Here is a 22013-nt window from a genome sequence, read left to right on the forward strand (position 1 = left end):
CAGAGCTGGTGCTCACTGCAGCCTTGCCATCCAGACCCCCCCAGGCGCCCGACCCGGCCCAGACCGGGGAATGTGGGTGGGCACAGGGCCAATCTCGGACTCTCACATGCTTCCCTCTTTCCCACGCCGAGAGGCCCCCTCCCCTGCACTCTTTCGTCCTCCCTACTCCGCCCAGCCGACCGAGGGCGGGGGCCAGCCTGGGGCGACACTCGGATCCCCGCCCGCCCCGGCAGGCGGCGGCGCAGGCGGCTGCGGCCTAGGGCGCCCGGCGCCCGCGAGCCTCCTCCCCCTTCCGGAAACGCGGGGCGGGGTCCCCGGCCCGGCCGCGGGGGCGGACGCGGGGGCCGGGCCGGGGCGGGGCGACCTCAGCGCTCGCGGGCTCGGCCGGTTGTGCGCGCCCATTCCGACTCCGGACCGCAGGGTCCAGTCTAGTTGCAGCGGCGGCGACGGCGGCGGCGGTAGTAGCGGCGGCAGCAGCAGCTCGCAGGGAGGCCCCGCGCCTCTCGCAGCCCCTCCCGGCGCTGTGCATGGAGATGCTGTCCGCCACTCGCCGCTGAGCCACCATCCGGCTCGGGACCCGTGGGGGCTGGGGTGGACTCGGGCCCCGGCCGGCCCCGCCGAAGCCGGACTCGAGCTTGGCCCGCCGCCCCGCCGCGCGAGGGCTGTGCGCGGCCCTTGGGCCTCGTCGCCCGCGCGAATCGCCGCGGCCCGGCCGTCCCGTCCCAGGAAGTGGCCGTGCTGACCGCCATGGCCCACTCCCCGGTGCAGTCGGGCCTGCCCGGCATGCAGGTAGGCAGAGGCTGGGCCGCCGAGGGGAGGGAGGGACGCGCGGGCTGGGGCGGAAGCAGGGAACTTGGTGGTGTAAACATGGCCCTCCCGTGCTGCCCCTTCCGGGGTCGCGCCGGCCTCCCAGCCCGCAGGGCGCCCCTGACCCGCGCTGCGGCCCGCGTCTCGGGGACCGGGGGCGGCGGAGGGACCTGGGGGGCCGCCTCCGCGGCCCCCGCCAGCCGAGAGTCGCGGTAGCCAGGGAGGGACATGGGGTTGCCGGCCGTCTCGCCTTCCCGCTTGCGTCTCCCACCAGCGCCTCCGGAGCTGCAGGCCCCGCGGAGAAGTGATTTGGAAAATGCCCTTGGAGGCCCCTGTGCGGTCTCTGGGCCCTGCGCGCGGGGTGTGGTGGAGGCCTCTGTCTCCTCCCGGCGAGCGGGCGGTAAAGTTGAGAGGCGGGAGGGGAGCCCCGGGCGCGCCCGGACTCGTTCTGGGCCCTGCTGGGCGGAGGAGGCAGAGTAGGGTGGAGAAAGGTGTAACTGCCAGCTCTACTTCTAGTGCGTTTGTTCCGCGCCTTCCCTTCTGGTGCAGAGAGCGGAAAGTGCGAGCTCATAAACCTTCTAGAAGAAGGAATCACTCGACAACGTGCCCTCGAATGTCTGTAGCCCAAGCTGACCCGCCCGATCCCGGGACACGAGGCTTTTACTTTGAGACTTGATTGGATCCAGATGAGTTCTTCCCAGTAAACCTCTCCGTTGATTCTCTATGGCATCTTGGCCTACCAGTGACTTTTTTTTGGGGGGGGGGTGGGTAGGAGGGGGTGGAGGCGGGGGAGAAGTTGAATTTTAAATCTACAGGAAACATATATATTAGAGTTTTTCTCCATTGGAGACCGTTTTTAGCCCTTTAAAAAATAAAACCGCCATCCTTGACTAATTTGTAATGTTTGTAAGCGCATAAATGGTGGCAGAATGATTAGGATTAAAATCTCATGATGTAGCTAGAGTATGTCATTAAAGTTTTACTCTCCCAGTTTAGCTTAGCCGTGTGATAATAAGAAAACTGCAGTATCCAAGTGGATTATTTATTTTACAGACAGCCACGGGCTCATTTTCACTTCTTCCCTCGGTCTTGAGGGCTGAGAGGAGCTGGGACCTGGCCTCTTAGAAATCGGGAATGTGTCCCCTACCGCCATTTAAAACCATAAAAGGAAAACTAGATTTTATTGTTCAGGTTTGAAATATTGAAAAATAGAAACATAAAGTTAGAATCTTAGCTCGAGTCTTTTTTGTTTTTTTTTTTAAGGAGTAGCAGATAATGTTAGTATCTTAAGAAAGTACTTTGAGAAAACAGTCCTTGAATCTCATCTAAAGAGTTTTAAACTTGGCATTTAAAACCTAAGTTTCTGCTGGCTGCTAGGTAAAAATCAAATGTGGTTTCTTGGTATTTCCTAAAGTTCCTGCTTTGATTGGTTTGAATTGAGAAACAGGAATGCAGAGTGAACTGGGTGAAAAATTATTTCTGACCAGTAGAGCAAGAAAGCCCTTTTGTAATGATAAAAAAAAAAAAATACTTTTACTCAATACTTCCTTTAGATGGACTTTTCTGCTATGTTAATCAGGTTGCAATGTAGCACAAATGCCTGAGAATTTGCCACTCTGCCTTTGTGGAGAGAGAATCATTTTGAAAAGAGGTACTTAAAGCACCACTGACAGGTGCCCTGAAATCAGTATCAGATGATTACCAGGTGCTATCGAGTATCAATACTTATTTTGTCTTCACTTTTTTCTTCAAGAGTATAGGTCAGAATTCTTAAATCTTGGGAAAAGAAGGTAAATTTTCTTTAATAACTTTACCTCCCAGTGTATTTCCTAGGTAGTGTTACCTAGGGAACTTTTTATTTTGCTCTTTCTGTATAAAAGCCGTTAAGTTTTTATTTGGTTCAAACAACCAAATTTTCATGTTATATTTTAGAGATGTGAAGATGGCTTCTGACAATTATCTCTGTATTGAAGTACATCTACAAACTGTACGATAATTGTTTTTATTGTGCCTTTTGGGGAAGAACATTCCTTTCCCTCCCCCCAAAAGAAAAGAAAAAAAACCCCAACAAAGTACATTTATTTTTTACATTGAATAAGTAGCAGCTACTGCCCAGAGAGGCTTTCCTCAGAGTTGTTGAGGAATAAATTAAAGGCACACCTGTCTTTGACTGTTTTGGATAAAATAGAACTACTAACCCTTCTGTTCCCCCTCCTGATATATCCCTCCCCTTTTTTTTCCACTCATCTCCTGACCAGGGCTTATAAGGAGTTGGTTTAGAAATTTCAGAAAGACAGCAGAGTGAATTCAGGCAGCTTAGGCAAAGATGTCTAAAAATAAGCCTGAATGAAAGAACACTTTAGTGTAAACATTTTTCACTGTCTTGCAAATCATTTTTATGCCTTTTGGTTCTTACTAATAGTGCTTGAGGCATAGGTATTATTTATGCCATTTTCTAGATGTGGGAACCAACAGAAAGGAGACAAATTAAACTGACCAAGGTGAGATAATGTCTTATGTGGCAAATTTGTGACTTGAAAACCAAGTCTTTCTGGGCCTCAGAAAACCACACTCCTACTCACCATGCTGTATTATCACTTTATTATTACTTTTGCAAAAATATTCATTTCATTTCAAAGGGTTTGCTGAAGAAATTAGGAATGTGAGATTGATATTTTATTCAATCAGCAGTCATCGAACATTCATGTGGCAGGTCCTAAGTGAGAGGTTGATGGCTATAAATTTGAATGTTATCTTTTTAATAAATGTTTAATAAAGGTTGCCAGGGGCCTTTTTTTTTTTTTTTTAACTTCCCACACCCCAGTTTCATATTAGTATGGATGAAGAAACAGAAATCATGAACCGAATGTAGTAACTACGAATAGACAAAAGTCGATATTTGTGGGTTTGACTGCTCTCTGTCCTTCATTGAACATTTATTTGGTGTATCACTCAGTTGAGATTAAAAGAAAATCAACCTTCAGTTGGAGTTAAGAGGCACTGAGCAGTTTATAGTTTTCATAAGTTGTAATTTAAAAAGATTTTGGTTTATAAATTTCTATTAACAGAATTTTATCAGTTACTTTTAGACTTTCTGGACAGTGACCCATGTAAGAAATATATTTTACATCAAGATCTGAAACAAAAGCTTTGGAAGGCAGACCTAACCCTATTACTTGTGAAGTACTGTTGTGCGATGTTTTCTATTTTAAAAAAAAAAAAACAAACAAACTAGTTGCAACACTAAATTGATTTCACAGCTGAGTGAGTGGTTTGACTCCAGTTTGGAAAATACACATATTAGCTATGTCACATGTGTAGTAGGGCCTGAGTGAAGTTAGCATGTTTTGAGGATGTCGTAAATTTAAGATATTCTCATATTTGAAAGTACAGACAATTTAGAGGAATAGCTAGAAAACTTAGTTTCTACTGGTTAGCATCATCCTTCCGTTTCTCTAGCTACTTGGAGAAACTTTTGTCTGAGAGTTTTCCTTTCCTTTGGGGGTAGCAAGAAAGACGTTTAATGGGCAGTTTGGATGCTTTGGCAGCTTTTTCTCCAGTGCTCTTGCTTACCCTAGGGAGACCTGTGTGCTCTGCAAAATCTGGGAAATGAAGGCAAACAGAAGGACAGCTGCATTTAATTGTGGCTTAAGTGCTCTTGTCCTTTTTTTTCCTCTTTAGTGTCACATTTCCATAGTTTTTTTTCCTGTTTCCATGGTAGAGGCCTCCCCATGGCCAGCCTGTTACCATCTGCACCCTGGGGAAAGGTTGGTGTATGGACCTTTAGGGTATTTGTGAGATTTAGGTTCTGAAAGCACCTCGAGGGAAATGCGGATAACTATAGAATGTGGCCTAGTGTCTTAGAACCTTGGATTAGATGGAGAACCTGTGTTCATGCAACGCATTAGTCTGTGGAGTGAGGGTCAATTCAAAAGAGTGACTGAGGTGTGCAGAGAGCAGAGGTGCCTGGTTGGAAAGCCGATTCTTAGAGCTGGGGGATGGGAGAACCGCACGGGCCCAGGAAAGAGGGCCGGTGTTCCTGGCTGTAGCGGGGTAGGGTTGTGTCCTGTGCTTGAGGAACCCTGCTTTCTCAGTCGCAGGTGGTAGGAGATTATAGAAAGACTTAGATTCTGGGTAGTGCTGGGCGCCAGCTTGGAAGGCAGTGGTGGCACTTTAGGTGAGAGGAACCTCAGGATACTGAGAGTTGGAGCAGAGAAAGCTCAGTGGTGCCAAGGTGGACCTTTTCAAAAGGTTGTTTTAAACCTTGGTCTTTTGAACTGTCTGAACATTTTACAGTCTTATTTGCTCTGTCCCACTCCCTTCTTTTAAACCTTTTTACCGTCTTACGCTAAAGAGTAATAAGGGAAATAGATAAAGGCATATTTTTCTGTTACTGTTGCCTAAGTTTTTAAAAATACCTATTTCAATACTTCATATTCCTTCTTTTCCTGTGTCACCAAAACTTAATAATGTTAAGAGTTTGTTTTGCTTAGAAGTATGCTTTTGGGAGGGAGGGTTGTTAGAAGATTTAAAAAAATTAACTGTAATTTAGAGGAGTCTAGGACATTTTGGTTCTAATTCCAGATCTGGAAATGTTCTTAATAGTATTTTACATAGAACCAGGTGATCTTCAAGTAGAAATTGGTCAAGTTAGATTTTTCTAGGCAGCTAATGTATAATGTAGCACAATGTCCCATCATCATTGCCTTCTTGTTCCTTTTTGTAATTTTTTGTCCTCATTGAGGTACGGCTCTGATGCATTAGAGCTGAGCTTACTTACTTGATGTAGGTTGATTGCTTTTCAGTTAAACAGTATTTTTCTAGGACCTTGGTTCAAGATGTAATGTGAGTAGTTACTGAAGAAATGAGTCTGTTGTTAGGTGCTGCTTCTTTCTAGTGTATTTTTTTACAGTCACACTAAAGCCAGCTTCAAGGAATTTGATGATCTCTTTAGAAACATGCCACTTCACTCTGTTGGGTGATTTCTCTCAGTGATTCAGAGTTGCCTGTTTGGGAACTTGTACCTGCAGGAAATGGACCACACCCAAACAACCAGTCTGTGGTAGTTTTTTTGGTTGTCGTCCGCCCCCCCCCCCCCCCCCCCCCCGCCCCTGTTTAAGTTGAGCATTGTTATGATTAATGGAATCTTGTGGCAGGAGTGAATGCAGGAAATAGAAGTTAAACTCTGTTATCCCTCTGTTGCTGCTTAGAGTCAACCACTCTCTTTGGACCAGTTGTGTATTTAAAACTCTTAGTGCCAAATACTTTGGGAAGAAGAAAAACATGGTTATTGCAACATCTTGGAGATGGCTCTTGGAGAGGAACATGGAGTTTCCTAATCCTAAATGGCTGCCTAGTTTCCGAGGTTGAAATTAGAGAAAATAAGACAAGATGTAAACAAGATGTACCTTTGTTTGCCACAAAGTATAAAACATCCCTAATTGTGGATTACAAAGGCACTCCCCTGAACAGCACAGAGTTGTTGATGGTGGAGACCTTTCATTATGTTTTCATAAGGCTTCTTGGTCAGCAAAAAGAACCTTATCTATTCAGCATCCTATTAATAGCTGAATAAATTATGGGAACATTTCAGGTTTTATGTTAATGCTTACCGAACATGTAGCGGGTGTTTTTCTTCCTATTATTTTAAGTATCTTCCTGTTTTTGAAAAAACTTTTAGGACCTAGGATTCGAAAGGGCCTTTTAGACCCCAAAGCCTTTTTAAAATTTTTAGTTATTTAGGATTTTTGTTTAGTTTTTATTAAAGAAGTTATACATATATTTTAAAGAGTTAGATGGCTTCATAAGGTTTGGAATGGTGGCAGTTACTTGCCCCTTGCCTGCATTTCCTCCTCCCCAAAAGCAGCCCCTTTGATCTCTCTTAGCTGATTGTTGTTTATTCCTTTGTATCTAAAGAATGTTTAAAAATTGCTTCTATTCTTTTTTCTAGTTTTAGGTATTATCTCTGAAGATGAGGATTTCTCTCTTTCACAGGTTCCCTTTTGAGGTCCCATCCCTCTTCCCAATATAGTTACGTTGTAACTTTGGTTAGATTAGTGTGTACTGTTAATGTGACTGTAAATAGTATTCACAGCCAGTCATTAGTAAACCAAAATTATTTTTGAAATCTTTTTTAGAAGTTGTTTTTTAGTAATTATTTATTTGGGGCTGCTACACGAAAATAGTGTAGATTGGCTGAAACAACAAACATTTCTTACAGTTTTGGAGGCCAGTAAGTACACAATCAAGGTGCCGACAGATTTCGGTGTCTGGTTAGGACCCTAGTTCCTTGACAGTGTTTTATTGCTCTGTCCTCACACAGCAGAAGGGAACATAGGGTCTCATAAAATCATCCCAGTCCTGAGGGCTCCACCTTCATGACCTAATCACTTCCAAAGACCCCACCTCCCTACATTGGGTCTCAACATATGAATTTTGGGGGACACAGACATTCAGTCATCAGCAGTACTTATTCAACCCCAGACTCAAACCAGTTGTTGAGACTGTCTCTTAGGGAGGTCAGAAATAGCAGACAGTCAGTTTCATCTTTTTGCGCAAGTTTTCCCTATGAGCCTTCCCACCTGCTTGATCTGGACTGGTGAGCTTCCGCACTTGGTGTATCACTGGCTTCCTTTGTCTTTGTCCTTGGGATTCCTTGTGCAGCTTTCTGTTGGATGGCCTGTTTTCTGTGTCTCCTGTCATCATCTTTCTTGGTTTACATCATTGTGTTGACGAAACCTAACTTGCAGTGCCTTCCTGTGAATAGGGTACATGGGAGGTAGGTATTTTTGTTTTTCATTTTTGTAGCTTTTTTTTTTTAAGCTAAAAATTATTGTGTGACATTGATTAACAAAATCAAGTAAGTTTCAAGTGTATCATTCAACAGTAAGTCATATATATATTGCATTGTGTGTTCACCCAGAGTTAGATTTCCTTCCATCACCAGATTTTTTGACCCCTGTAACTCCTATCTACCTCTGCCTCCCCCCTTCCCTCGGGTAACCACTGATCCACTGTCCCCCCATGTCCATGAGTAGTCTCTCTTTGTCATATTTGTTTTCAGTTTGATATCCCACATGACTAAACCTAAACCACGTGGTTTTCAACTTTTTTGTCTGACTTATTTCACTTAGTGTGATTATTTCAAGATCCATCCATGTTGCAAATGGCAGTATTTCATCTTTTCTTCTGAGTAATATTCCATTGTATATATGTACCACATCTTCTTATTCAGTCATCTGTTGTAGGACAGTTCAGTTGCTTCCATGTCGTGGCCATCATGAATAGTGCTGCTATGAACATTGGGGTGCATATATCTTTGCAGATAAAACTTTGAGGTTTTTTGGGTAAATACTCAGAAGAGGGATCATGTGATATTCATTTCTTAGTTTTTTGAGGAACTTCTCTACTGTTTTCCATATAGGTTGTACCTATTTGCATTCCCACCAGCAGTATATGAGGGTTCCTTTTTTCCCACCACCTCTCCAAATCTCCAACACTTATTACTACTTGTCTTGTTGAGTATAGCCATTGTAAAAGGTGTGAGATGGTATCTTGTTGTGGTTTTGATTTGCATTTCCCAAAGAGCTAGTGAAGTTGAGCGTTGTCTTTTCGTATGTCTGTTGGCTGTTTGTATGTCTTCTTGGGAGAAGTGTCTGTTTAGGTCCTTTGCCCATTTTTTAATTGGATTGTTTGTTTTTTCATTGTTGAGTTGTATGAGTTCTTTGTATATTTTGGATATTGGGCCCTAATCAGAGGTGTCGTTTGTGAATATATTCTCCCATTTGGGTGGTTGCCTCTTTGCCTTGTTGATGGTTTCTTTGTTGTGCAAAGACAGTTTGATATAGTCTCACTCATTTATTTTTGCTTTTACTTCCCTTTTGAGGTCAAATTCATAAAATGCTAAGTTGAAGGTCCATGAGTTTTAGTATCTATGGTTTTTTTCTATGCAGTTTATTGTTTCAGGTCTTACATTCAGGTCCTTGATCTATTTTGAGTTCATTTTGGTGTGTGGTGATAGACAACAGTCTAGTTTCATTCTTTTGCATGTGGCTTTCCAGTTTTCCCAGCACCATTTATTGAAGAGGATTTCCTTTCTCCACTATATGTTTTTGGCTCGGGAGGTAGGTTTTTTGAGGTTTTAGGTATCTGCAAATTTCTTTATTTTCATCTTTCCCCTCGATTAATATTTCGGTGTGGCATATAGTCAGTCATAGGATGGAAGTTATTTCCCTCCAGAATTTGAAGGCGTGTCTTCAGTGTGTTTTAGCTGTTGGTGTTGCGGTGCCGCACCAGTATAGGCGCTGTGTACGAGAGCTGTTTTGTTCTTCCTGAACTTCATAGGATCTGAATTTTTTGTTTGTGATCTGAAGTTTCACAATAAGTAGACATCTTGGTATGGATCTATTTTTGTTTTTGTGATGGGTACTTTGTAGGCCCCTTTAATTAGGCAGCATGAGTCTTTTTGTTGAATTATTTCTTGGAGTCCCTTTTCCCTCCATTTTCTTCTTTCTTCTCCATTAGTTGGATGTTGTTGGACCTTCTGGACAGGTCTTCAAATATTCTTACCCTTTTGAATCTAATTTCCATCTGCCTGTTTTTTGGCTTGGCTTTATGTGATTGTCTCAATTTTATCTTCAGCTCTTCTGATAAGCATTTCATTTCTAGTCTTGTAAATTCTAAGAGCTCTATTTGGTTCTCTGAATGTTCTGAGAACATGTTTGCTTCTCTTTATTACAGTATTCTTGTTGCAGTTGAAATATCTGTTCTTATCTCCCCGAGGATGTTAATTGTAGTTATGTTGTATTTTTTTCCTCAATAGATTCTCTTCCTCCAACCCCCCCACCTCCCTTTTTTTCGTTGGTTTTGGTCTCTTTTCGTGGTAGAGGCTACCTTTTGATAGCCATTCATGTCACAGTCAGAGACTATGAAGCTGGTTGGAAATCTGAGCCCTTAAGTAGGATGTTTTTAACCATAGTGATGTCATAGGTGCTCTTACTGCACAAGGGAGGTGAGGAGTGGCTTATGTCCGTTTATTTTTCACTTTTTATACATTTTATCTACTGGGGAAGCCTTCTCTTGAGCCTCCTGACCTGCTTTGGTCCAGACTGGTTGCTGTCCACACTTGGTGCTCCCCTTAGGCTGAATGATGCCTGTTTGCTTCTTTGGCCTGAGGCTTCATGCCAACCTAGCCGCTAGATGGAGGGAAAGAACTGAGTGCTGGTATAGTGTCTTGCTAGGCTTCCTCCTGCTCCAGAAACCCTCAGTTTTCTTTTCCAGGGAATGTGCTTTCAATTGTTTCCTTGATAGGAGAGGCATGGGGCAGTTGCCTGTCTGTGAGGAGTGAGGGAGGCAATCTGGATATCTGACTACTTCTTTAACTCCTTCCTCATTATAGGTGCTCTCTTCCAGAGGTGCCTGGTGCTGCCGATTCCTGAGTTTTGGGCATTTGGTGCTTTGAGTGGAGTTGATTCTCTGCTTTCTCCTCTAGTTTAGCATTTGTTGTCTCCTCCTCTATCTTCTCACAACCCACTTTGCAGCTTCTGGAATTTCATTGATGTTGGTCTTCTCTCCTGGTACAGGAGAGTTAGCCTTTTTACAAGGCTTTCTTTATTATGGTTTTAGTGGGATTTCAGGTTTGACCAAACAAGCAGCTTATGGTCAGTGTGCTCTCTACCTGGAAGTCACCGCTCTTCAATTTATAGATGAATGAATAGAATTAATAGAATTCGAGTTCCAGGGTCAGGACTGCTTCGGGCCCCAGGGTGAGGAAGGACTCCTGAGCCACTCTTACCTTCATCCCTGTGATCAGGCCTGTTGTTTTTTCTGTAAGTTAGGGGTCCCCAGCGCCACGCTGCAGACCAGTCAGGCCCATGGCCTTTTAGGAACCAGGCCCCACAGCAGGAGGTGAGCGGCATGTGAGAGAGTGAAGCTTCATCTGTATTTGCAGCTGCTCTCCAGCGCTAGCATCACTACCTCAGCTCCACCCCAGATCACCAGGCATTAGATTCACATAAGGAGCACTGGTCCTTGGTGCCAAAAGAGGTTGGGGACTGATGCTGTGAATAAATAGCAATATAAACATGTGCTTGTTTTTCCATATTTCCAGCAGTCAATGAACTCCATCTCTAACTTGAACCGAGAAGCTGCTTTTCTCCATTCTATCTTATTTTCTGATCACAAGATCCTTGGGACACAGAGCCATTTCAGGGAGCCCTTTTGGGAACAGCATTTGCTTAAGTTGATCAGTGTTTTGGTGGCTCAGCCCATGGTCCAGAATTGAGTGTCTGCTTCTTGGGAGGGCAGGTTCAGTGTCAGTCATGGCTGCATGTTTTGTGGCATTCACAGGATTTGGGCACAGATGCACAGCAGATGTTGAATAGCTTGCCGGGATGGGTTCAGGAGCATGTGTGCCACATTCACTTTGCCCATGTCAGAGGATTGCGGAATCAGGAATTGAGAGTGGGTGTCTCTGCGTGCTTTGCAGGATGCACAGGCTTGGGCATGGAACAACGCTGTTCCTAAAACACTTGACATTAATGAATGAATGACTCAAGAGTGCAGATCTAAACAGGGAAAGCTGCTCTTTGGGATGCTGCCTTAAAATGATTTCCTACTGAAGAACAAAGTACATTTTTTTTGGGTAGAAATTTACAGTGAGAGATTGCTGAGTGCAAATGAAAAGTAATCCAGAACTTGGGCGCTAGGCGTTGGCCAGCAGCTATTTTAGGCACAGTTTCATAGAACTTTAAAATCATGTTCAGTGTGGTTAATTCAAGGTTGTTAAATTGTTACCTGAACTCCTGATAACCTGAGAACCTGCTGAAGAAAGGCATTGTTGAACATTCTTTAGTGTGTTTGATGCTCTTTCAGTGTACCAAACATTTCTTACGAGGTAATTTAAAAAGAAAAGGATATGCAAGTACAAGGAATTACTCATTTCCTGGGCACTTCCCACCAAGTTGGTGGATTTTCTTTTTCCTTCTGCTTCACTGTGTTACCTGGATAGATAAGTAGAAAAGTAAACATCGTCTTTGGTCTTGTTGTGTTGATGCCAGTCAAGACAATACAGATTTGTGGCACTAGTGGAAGCCTTGGAAGCCAGAAGGAAGGGAACCAAATTTTATTGCATTCCTCCCAAGAGTCAGGCCCTTGTAAGCTGCTTATACTTGGATAACGCTTAGGGCCTCTGCTGTAGGAAGGGCTGTTAAACTGGTTTTACTGATGACAAAATTGAAGTTCAGGAAGCTTGGCGGAGGTCCCTCAGCTAGCAAACAGGCCAGCTGGGAGTAGATAGAGACCTAACTTTTGGTGCAAGCATTTGTGTTCTTTTCCTTCTTATGAATGCTTCCTACCAAGTGTTTCAGATCCCCCCACCCCCCTCCAACGGGCTTCTGTTTCCATAACGATCAAATTGTGCATCTAGCATCCATGAAACCAGCCCAGTTGAGGGCTGGTAACTGATGGTATTTTAGGCATTTTTATTTCCACTATTTTTCTTTTTTACTTTTAAAGGAGATTTTCTTCATATTCCAGTATTATTTTTAATTGGCTTCTTGGAATTTAGGATTGTAGGTATGGGTGGAGATGACTTGGACTTTAAGATGTTTTTCCTGTTCTCCTCTTTATCTCTGTTCTCTGTACTGAGCCCTTAGATCCTCAGAGTGGGGTTGGAGCCTTTGGCTTCTGTTTATTGCCTTTCAGGTATTGCCCAGATTGTTTTGAAACTGAAGCAGTATTAACTGAAAAAGTACCCTGTAAATCTAACACGGTGGTTTTCAAATTTTAGCATTTATCCTCATCTGGAAGGCTTGATAAAATGCAGACTGCTGGGTTGCTCGGGTCTGGAATGGGGTTTGCTTTTCTAACAAGTTTTCTGGTGTGTGGCTGCCCCAGGGACCATACTTTATGATCTAAAGAATTAAACAACTTAAATCCCTGTTGCCCCCCACTGTGGAGCACACTATAGTGATGCCCATTGAAACGCAGCTCAGTGGAACAATCGTGCTAGCCACTTAGAGCTTGTATTTCAGAGCACTGACTTGGAACCCCTGGCCTAACTTTGGGAATTGAATAGGCTTTTAATTTTAAGAGTTATTAGAGCCTTTACTGTTTTAGCATGCGTTATTAAATTGGAGGGGTGGCAGAAGAAATGTCTGCTCTCATGTCTTTTTGAGCTTGGAATCTTATTTAAGAAATGCATCTCTCAGGACAAGTATTCCATGGTTCTTTTTGGAAAACCCTGAACCAGAACAAAAGCCCTGAACCTGATAATCTTCCACAACATTGCCAGAATACTCTCTCTCTCAACATTAGGTTTCATCACGTCACTCCCTACTTGAGAACCTTTAGTGGTTTCCTGTGCTTCCTGACCAAATGTAAACTCTAGTTTAAAAATTCAGGGTCTGTGTTAATACCCATCTTCCTCTTGGGAACATTTCCAGCCACTTCTCCCTGTGCACCCGCTGCCTCTGAGAACCTTTGCTGGGTTATGTCTAGAGAGCCCTCAGTATTTCTATCATGTTGCCTTTTTTTTTCTTAATTGGATTTTAAGGAATGCCTGTCAAGGAAAGTCTGTAGCAGCCGGCCAGCTCCCCCACAGTGCTAGGATAGCATCCCCTTGATGAGTACCTGCTGGGGGTAGGGGTCTAGTTAGGAATGAATGGGCTCTCTTTGGGCAAACTTGATGTTCATTTTCTTGTAGTTCTGTTTAACATTTAACTGAAGACATGGATATATCTCTGAACTGGAAAAAATATTCTTGACCAGTAGACCTTTTAATGTTTAGGATGGCAGAGGTTTTATTCTTTTATGTATTAATGTTTGATTCAATTTTTAATTAAAAAAATGGTCTGTTTTGGCAGTCTTTTATTTGAGTGTACTATAATTAGCTGGACTTTGATCTTACCAGGGTTGATGTGGTTTCTTTTGGGTGGGGAGGGTGTTGCTTGACTTTTTTTAAAGTTCATTCAAATTTTTCTGTAGTTTGTTACATGTTTTGTTTTTTTTTCCTGATATTATGGTAAGTAGCATATATTAAGCAGATTTAGGGGATGGGTTGTGACAGGAAAGGTCTCCTCTTTCCTTTGCCAATGAAGAAAAAAAAAACATGGCGTGTCATTCAGAATGCCTTCTTCCATATTGTTGTCTTCAAGAAAAAACGAAACACTGAGAAGTGAAACTGCTTGCATTTCCTGGCCTTAGTCTTACAGGCTGCTGATATTTATGAAGCAGGCAGGGATGTGCTTGAAGCATGCACACACCTAATAGTAGTGACGGTCTCAGGTCACACTCCCAAACCCACTTGGGGTCATTAGCAGCATAAGGGAGTGGCCCTATATATTGTGGGATGGCATTTCTTTTCCCCATAGGAATGAAGCAAAGTGATATTTTAAAGTGATCACATAATTTAAACTGTTTTGAGTCGAAAATCAGTTTTCCCAGTGATCTGCTTGACTCCTCTTGGATGAATTACTTAAGTTTATGTGGAGCAAATGGTTTTTGAGAGCAGGCTTTCTCAGCCCCCCTCCCATATATGTGTATGCATGTTTATGTGTGTATGTGTGTGCATATAAAATGTATTTTTTTCCTTTATTGTAATTTGATTTTATCAGTTAATAGCCTAAAAGAAGCTTGCGCTATAGCACTCCTGGTCAGAATTAATTTTCCTGTCCAAAAGGAACAAACTCATCAACATCCTGAAAAATAATTGGAGTGAAAAGTTACTTAAGATAAAATATTTTAAGCTTTTTTTAAAATGGTAAGATTCTCATTGTTTTTATACATGGCCTGTTGCATTGATTATTTCTTAATGTGTTAGCTATAGCAACCAAATAAGACTGTTTTTGAAACCCTGTGAAAATGCTTCTTCCCTTGGTTCCCCTGCCCCTCCTTTATTATTATTATTATTATTAGAGTAGTGGTGATTCTCTTTGTTTCTGTTGGGGAATTTGCGATGGTAAGGCCCTTTGAAACCCAGCAGAAGGGCCTTCAGTTGCTTATCTGCTGGTGTTCCAGCCCTATTTCCTATACTGGCCATGTAGTCTGTTATATAGTCTATTAAAAAATTTGAAGGGAGGGTGATGGAGATGGGTACAGAAGTGGGAACTTTATTCTCCTCACTGGGAAAACACTCTCGCTCTATGCTCCATTAAATTGTTTTTAAAGCAATGGCATCTCTAATCCCACTACTTGTTTATTTTCCGGTTATTATCTATGTACATACATATTTTTAAGTAATAGCAGTCATACATAAGTGCATTTTTATATTTTCCATTTAGAAATGGATCGTAAATACTGTTCCCTATTTCCATACAATCTTTCTGATGATGATTTTAATGTCTTGACTGACTTATCCTTGCCTCCTTTAACATAAAGCATGCCTCGTCCTTAGGACACAGCGTTCTAGCCAGAAGCACATTCCACTTTGGCTCTGCTGGTTAGAAAGAACAACCTTGCTGCTTTATTTTACCTTTGGAGAAAGAAAAAAATTTATCCTTTCCCTCCCTTAACAGTATTACTGGAAAACATCGTTAATGTTGTCGTTTAGAGAGGTTTTTGTAGTTAATTGCTTTGCTTACATTGATAAGCTAGACCACTGACCCAGTGGTGTTACAAATTCAAATTGGACTCTTTGCCTCTTGCCCAGTTACATTGTACAGAGGACACTGCATGTGGACTGTGGCCCACAAAGACCGTGTGTGTGTATGTGTCTGTGTGCATATGCACACACTCATAAAAATGTGAGCATTGACTCAGATCGGCAGAACCACTCCTTTTTGGGCCATGGTGGATGAAGCGAATGTAGGGGCTTGGGGCCTTAGGAAGATGAACAGCAGGAGTTCTGCCTGGCTGAATTATATTCTTACTGTCCTTCGGATGAACACTTTGTATGTGATAAATATTCTAGCTTTAAATTAGCTTTTATATGCTGTATGTCTTTTTAGTCTTTCTATTTGATAAAAAGTTGTGGATGACATGAAAATTCACAGGACTATGATAGGTGCAAATTTTCTGACAAAATTACTGCTCCGAATAGGACCCATCTACTTTTTAACAGTTTCATGGTGTATGCTTTTTCATGTGAGAGGGCATAACACATATCATGTATACATGTTTTTCTGGGCAGGGTGCACGCATGAGTGAGGGACCGCTGGCAGTAGTGGTGCTAGCATGGAAAACAGGACATGGGATGCCTGGCTGCATGCGGATGGAGCGACGCATGTCTGTTAGCAGAGACTGTGACTTGTCCCACGTCACTTCAGGTGTTCTTGCCAAATGCTTTCAGATAAGTTTAAATTGTCTCTCCAAGAAAGTTGTGAAAAGCAGTTGATTTTCAGAATTTTGAACAAGGGACACACAGGCCTGTACTACTACTAGCCTTCTACCATATGTATTTTTTAATGAGTAGAAAAACTTGAGAAAAACCAAAGTAGTGTGAGAGTTTAGTATTACCCAATTTTGCTAGAACTCATTTGTTTTTTTCAAATTAAAATTTTTTCTTTATTGTAATTGTTTTTAGTTGTCTTTTTAACTCTTATGAGAGTGAATCTGGAAATGAGGACTTGTTCAATAAAGTACAATTAAAAAGAGAAAGTGTTGAACTGTGTCTAAAGATCTTTGCTGTTTTAAGCTTAGAAACAATAAGTGTAAGCTATGTGGCCATTTACCTTTTGGTATTTTATAAAACAAATTAGTAAGGGATATATTAATATTTTGAATATAATTAATTCCCACGTTCACCATTACAGTTTGATGCAAAAACAAGCAAAATTTTTCGTGTCAGTTTAAAATATGGCAGTTCTAACTGCATGTCAGACTTCATTTGTAAGTGTGTTGGTCAGAAATCCAGTATGTTTCCTCATAGAAATGAGTTCATAATGGTGGGTGTGAGGCTAGGTTAGAAAAGTCTAACTGAACTATAAAGAGTTAAGTCCCTGGTTATTACAATAATATTGACTATATTCTTTGAAGTATAATACTATACTTTGCATCCCCCGTGACTATATTGTAACTACCAATTTGTTCTTCTTAATCCCTTCCCCTTTTGTATCCCCCAACCCCATCCCATATGGCAGCCATCAAAATATTCTCTATATGTTTTTTTCTTTTATTTTGTTCTTTAGATTTCATAATAGTGTATGTCAGTTATAATTGAAAAAATTTTTTAAAAAATTGGTTAATTTCCTGCTTCTGAAGGTAGGAAGCTAGTTGATAAAAGAGAGCTGGAGGAGAAGAAGAAATTTTCTGTACTCGGTGTAGGGCTGGGCCTGTGCAGTATTTTTCATATTGGTTTGTTGCACTCTGCCGTTCCTCAGTGTTCCTTCCAGTCCCCTTCTCCTCCATTCTTTTATGCTTTCTTGATACCATGGTTCTGGTGTAGTACCCTCTTTACTACATCGCCTTCAGCAGGTTTTAATTCCTAATTAAAATTGCTGTTCTCTTGTTTTAAAATTGATTTGAACTAGATGTTGGGAAAGCATTTATATAGTTCATACAAAGCAGTAAGTTCTTAATTATAGGAGGAAAGAATGTGTTGCTCTAAATAGATATTTAATAAGTAGAATATTAGGCTGTGAAAAATTGATGGCATTATATAGGAATGATGTTTAGGGTTGAAGAGGAGGAATCTGCTGCGTCAGACACCTTGCTGACATGGAGAGTAGGAAGATAAATGGTAAACCCTGTGTTGAAGGAGCTTATAGTCTGTTAGCAGAGTCATGTATGTGAAGATACATTTCAGTGGGATAAGTAGAAGGCAGTACAAGGCACAGAAATAGCAGGCAGGAGGGAACAATTAAATATCAAGAGGTAGCAGTTTGAAGAATAATTAGGAAATGATGCCCGAGGTCTGTTATAAAAGGCTTTCTTTTAAAGGCAGGAGGAATCCAGACAGATTTTTTTTTTTTTTTTAATAGCATGGAGTGTTTGGAAAAGTGCAAGGATTTCAGTTTCTCTGGACCTTAACAGGAAAGGAAGAACAGATACATGAAGTTGAAAAAGGTGGTCATGGACCAGATTGTGAAAGAAGGGCCATGCCGAGTGGTTTTGGTTTAGCCTATTAGGTGATGGTGAAATTCTTAGGAAAGTTTGAAGTGACAGAATGAGACTAATTTTGGGTTTCAACAGTTTGGACTGTAGAGGGTGGAGGTTGGTCTCAGCCTGGAGACTGTTGTTGCCCATGGGAGAGCTGATGCAGGACTGGACTGAGTCACCAGTAGCTGGGTGGGGAGGATTCAAGAGGGAGCTGAGGGTAGAATGGGCCTGAGTTTGCAAATGTTGGCAGTGGAGGGAGGGGCGAGTCCTAGGATGGTTTCTAGGGTTCTGGCGTTGGGCATGTGGGTAAATGAATGCTGGGGTCACCTATTGGCACAGAAGAACCTATGTAGATAAGGAATTCTTTTTCGGAAAACTGGAATGTAGGTGGAAGAAGTGAACAGGCAGTTACATATATTTGTCTGGAGCTTGGGGGAAGAGTCCAGGCTAGGAACTGAGGCTAGCGATTTATTAAGTTGTCAGTGGCGGTTAGCAATATGAGAACAGGTGTGAGCACTGTGAAGATGGTGACTCAAAAGGGAGGAGCCTGTGTTCTAGCTCTCACAAGCAGCTGGATGCTACCTGCTTCACCTGGTTTTACTTGCTGTCCATAGTGAGCTCTACTCTGAACTCTGCTGTCACAGAATTTCAGGGCTTTTTTACACATGATTTCCACATGTGGCTTCTGGATGAATGGGAAGAGAGGGGTTCTGTGGTTGGCTAAACTGTTATCAGTGGGAGCAGATCATGAGTTGATTGTAAGTGAAGAGCAGCTTGTATGTAGTTTCTCAAGTGACAGGAGTTACTTTTTAAAAAAGTTTTATCAGATACGTTATACATGAGAGCTCCAAATACTTACAAGTTTATACTTAATTTTGACCCTAACACTCATTAATGTTTAGTTTAATGGATGTCACTTCTGGAGTGTATCCAAAAGTAACTTTCCAGTGAGTTGGATAACAGAATTTTACACGGATCTTGTTCAAACATCTTGGTTTAACCTGCAAAAATTGGCGTAGCAGCCTTTTGGTTAACTAAACCAAGCAAGCTTTCATTTTAACCCAGATGGATAATGTTGGGGTTTCCTTGCTTCTTATCCTGCTTGGTGTAATCAGAAAAAATGAAAATGTTATTAGGTGTAGGATATTTTGGGGGATTATATTATTAAAACAATTTTCTTTAATATTTATACAGTTTAAGCATCTTAAAATGCTAGTTTTACATGAACAAGGAATTTTGGAGTTTCATCTGATTAGTTTACTTTTTGTTAATTTCTAAGAGGCATGCTGTCTTAGATAATGTGGGGTTCTGGAAATGATCATTTATAAAACTTGGCAGGTTAAAACAGGATTCCTGTTTTATGACTATTTTAGCCAGAAGTAATTTTAGTAATTGAAGGGGCTCGTTTTAAAGTTGTGTTTTGTAAAGAGCAATGGGCATTAAGTGTATTTGGGAAGTGTGGGCTTGAGCGTTAACTGGAATGATGGGGATATTTATTTTTTAAATAGACTTTATTTTTTAGAGCAGTTTTAGATGAACAGAACTGAGTAGAAAATAAGAGATTTCCCATATGTGTTCTGCCCCTCCTCCCCCGGCCCCATCCATATCCTGCACCAGATTATGTTTGCTGTAATTGGTGAACCTGCACTGACACATCATTATTGCATAAAATCCATAGTTTGTTAAGGTTCACTCCTGGGGTTGTATGTATATCCTCTGGGTTTTCACACATGTATAATGACATGTATCTGCCCTTATAGTATCATAATAGAATAATTTTACCTCCCTAAAAATCAGTGAGGGTATTTTAAAAACATGTCATTTTGATATTATTGAAATATTTTTCTCTATATACCATATTTTCCTTACTGCTTACTGGCTTCTTCAGTTTCTGACTCAGAGTAGTTTCTCTTGGTGTGATACCTGGATTACTCTTGGTCTCTTGTCATCATGAAACCTTCAAGCCAGCTGGGAACCCAACAAGGGAAGATTCTAATAGGATAGTTTTGCACAGTTCTTTTTTGGTCCATCGCTTTTGCAATTATTTTGAGACTTATGTTAAAAAACTAAGTGTCCACTCTGAAGATGGAGGTACCTTTTTCTCTACATAATCTTCTCTTTTTGTTTCGACTTCCTAAGATCTCTCTTATCCTGTCCTTTACCAGCTGGGTCAGGTGGAAGGAGATCTGCCCCAGGGATGGAACAGTCGCTCTCGTAGCCTTTGCAAGTGGTTTGCCTTTGAGCCTCTCCTGCCTTCAGAACCCTGTCCCTGCTCTTGTAGCTCCTAAGGGTCCTGTGAAGCTGCCCTCACCTTGTTGACCTGGCCTTAGCATCTCATGTTTCTAACCTCTGTTTGGTACTTAGGATGTAATCCTTTCCCATAGTTTTAGTTCCTGTGGAAGGCTGTTGGGGACTGTTTTGAGGAGGGAAAAAAAGCACATGGTGCCCCCGCTCCCCCCAAGTAATACAAAAATTATTTAAAAAATTGAGCTATTACAGATTTTAATTGGTTTAAAATATTATAGAAATAATACACAGCTAATTAAAAAAAAATCAAGCTATACAGAAATATATGATTTTATTCCCCAGGGGTAACTAATGTTGAAAGTATGGATTCTGTGGTTACCTTAATAGCAAATGATTGTTACATTCAGTTCTTACATTTAGAACTAAAGGGAAGGCTTGGAGCAGGATAAAAGTGCTAAAAAAGAAAATGTGATGGGGGTTTCAAGTAAAGTTGACTGGATAATCTGGATCCAACCCTAAAGTGGCCTTGGTGGCTTCTTAGTTTATTTCTGATTTGCTTCAAGGACAGATAACAAAGAGAGATTGGAAACGTAGTTATGTCTTGATTTTTATAGGCTGGTCATGGTTTCGTGTATATATATTTTTAAAAAGTTGAGCTTAATCTTTATTCATGATTCATAAGTGTGCTTTCTTTTAAAATTGGGTCGATTACACTTGAAGCTCAGTAGGCTGTATAGATGGTTTCATTTTATTTTGACATTTAGAGTTGGGACTCTAAAACTAAACAGAATTTGTATAAAAATGACATGCACATGAGTGTTTTTACCTTTGAGCCAAGAGCTTTGAGGCTTCTCTCATCTGGGAAAAGAATGGCTATCTCTGGGAACTTTCACGTGAGGCCAGGGCATTAGGAATCACGGTTGGACTTTAGTAGTGGTTACTGGTGATTCGTCTTTTGAGAAGAAAAAACTAGGAAGGAGGCTGCTCCTATTTTTTTCTTTTCAAAGAAAGGCAAAAAATAAGCTTTTATCTCTCTGAAGAACCACCTCACCTGGCAATGAGTAACAGTGTTAGTGATATTTCATGAGTTAGGATGAAAATCCCTTTATGGCAGATCGAATTAGGTGGTTGAGAGGAAACCTGCAGCACTGCAGCTCTAGCCACTGTAAATAAATGTATTTAATAAGTTAAATGAGCAAATGAGATTCCTGTAAAAAAAGTCCGGATTGTTAGAGAATTGTAAGATATGATTTCTTACTCTGTGAGGTTACACCAACAATAGGAGGGCAGGGAAGGTGGGTGGCATTAGGCTAACGTAGGAAGTTGTTAAGCTTAGTTGACGTTTAGCTGAATATATTTCGAACGGTTGAAACAAAAAATTCTCCCAACTTAAACCTTTGTGTTTCATAGTGTGTGTTATCTACGTGATCTCAGGATGGAGCTGCCAGTGGAGTTATTAGCAATAGCCCAGTTGCAGAGGCCCTTGAATCATGACCATGTGGTCCTAGCTTGGGGTAATGATTGGGGTCTTCTCTGTTTATTATTACTTAGGGCTCACCTGAGAGATCTGGATGCTCATTGAAGGTTACATAGTAGATTAAGTAGTTTATTTGGTCTTTGTAGAGGAAGATGTAGCATAAGGGAAAATAGTGACATGTGCATGGTCAAGTGTGTGATTTGATGATAGACCCTTGAGATGGATCAGTTCCTTGACACTTGCGTGATTTATCTTCCCATATCCAGCCATTAGTTGAAATTTACTGTGTATCAGTCATCAATATTTCAACTAATCCCCAAATTGTGCTAGTTGTGACTTAGAAGAAGAATGCAGGTAAAGTTTCAGATCAGACTATAATGGAAAAATGGAAACATTTGTTATGTACCAGTTTTAAAAACAATAGATTTCATATGTTGTTCTCAGAAAA

At 41.5% G+C, this 22013-nt stretch overlaps 1 protein-coding gene across 1 annotated transcript in view; it reads left to right on the plus strand.

Moving 5' to 3' along the window:
* Positions 1-599: 599 nt before the first annotated feature.
* The window catches only part of STK24 (serine/threonine kinase 24), a 104345-nt gene continuing 82931 nt past the window's right edge, over positions 600-22013 (plus strand). The window contains exon 1 of the mRNA XM_016123137.2: positions 600-789. Within this exon, the coding sequence (XP_015978623.1) occupies positions 748-789 (42 nt within the window). The 5' untranslated portion in view covers positions 600-747. The remainder of the gene's footprint in view (positions 790-22013) is intronic.

The sequence above is a fragment of the Rousettus aegyptiacus genome, unplaced genomic scaffold (genome assembly GCF_014176215.1).
Source record: "Rousettus aegyptiacus isolate mRouAeg1 unplaced genomic scaffold, mRouAeg1.p scaffold_m13_p_11, whole genome shotgun sequence".
In the NCBI taxonomy this organism is placed as follows: Eukaryota; Metazoa; Chordata; class Mammalia; order Chiroptera; family Pteropodidae; genus Rousettus; species Rousettus aegyptiacus.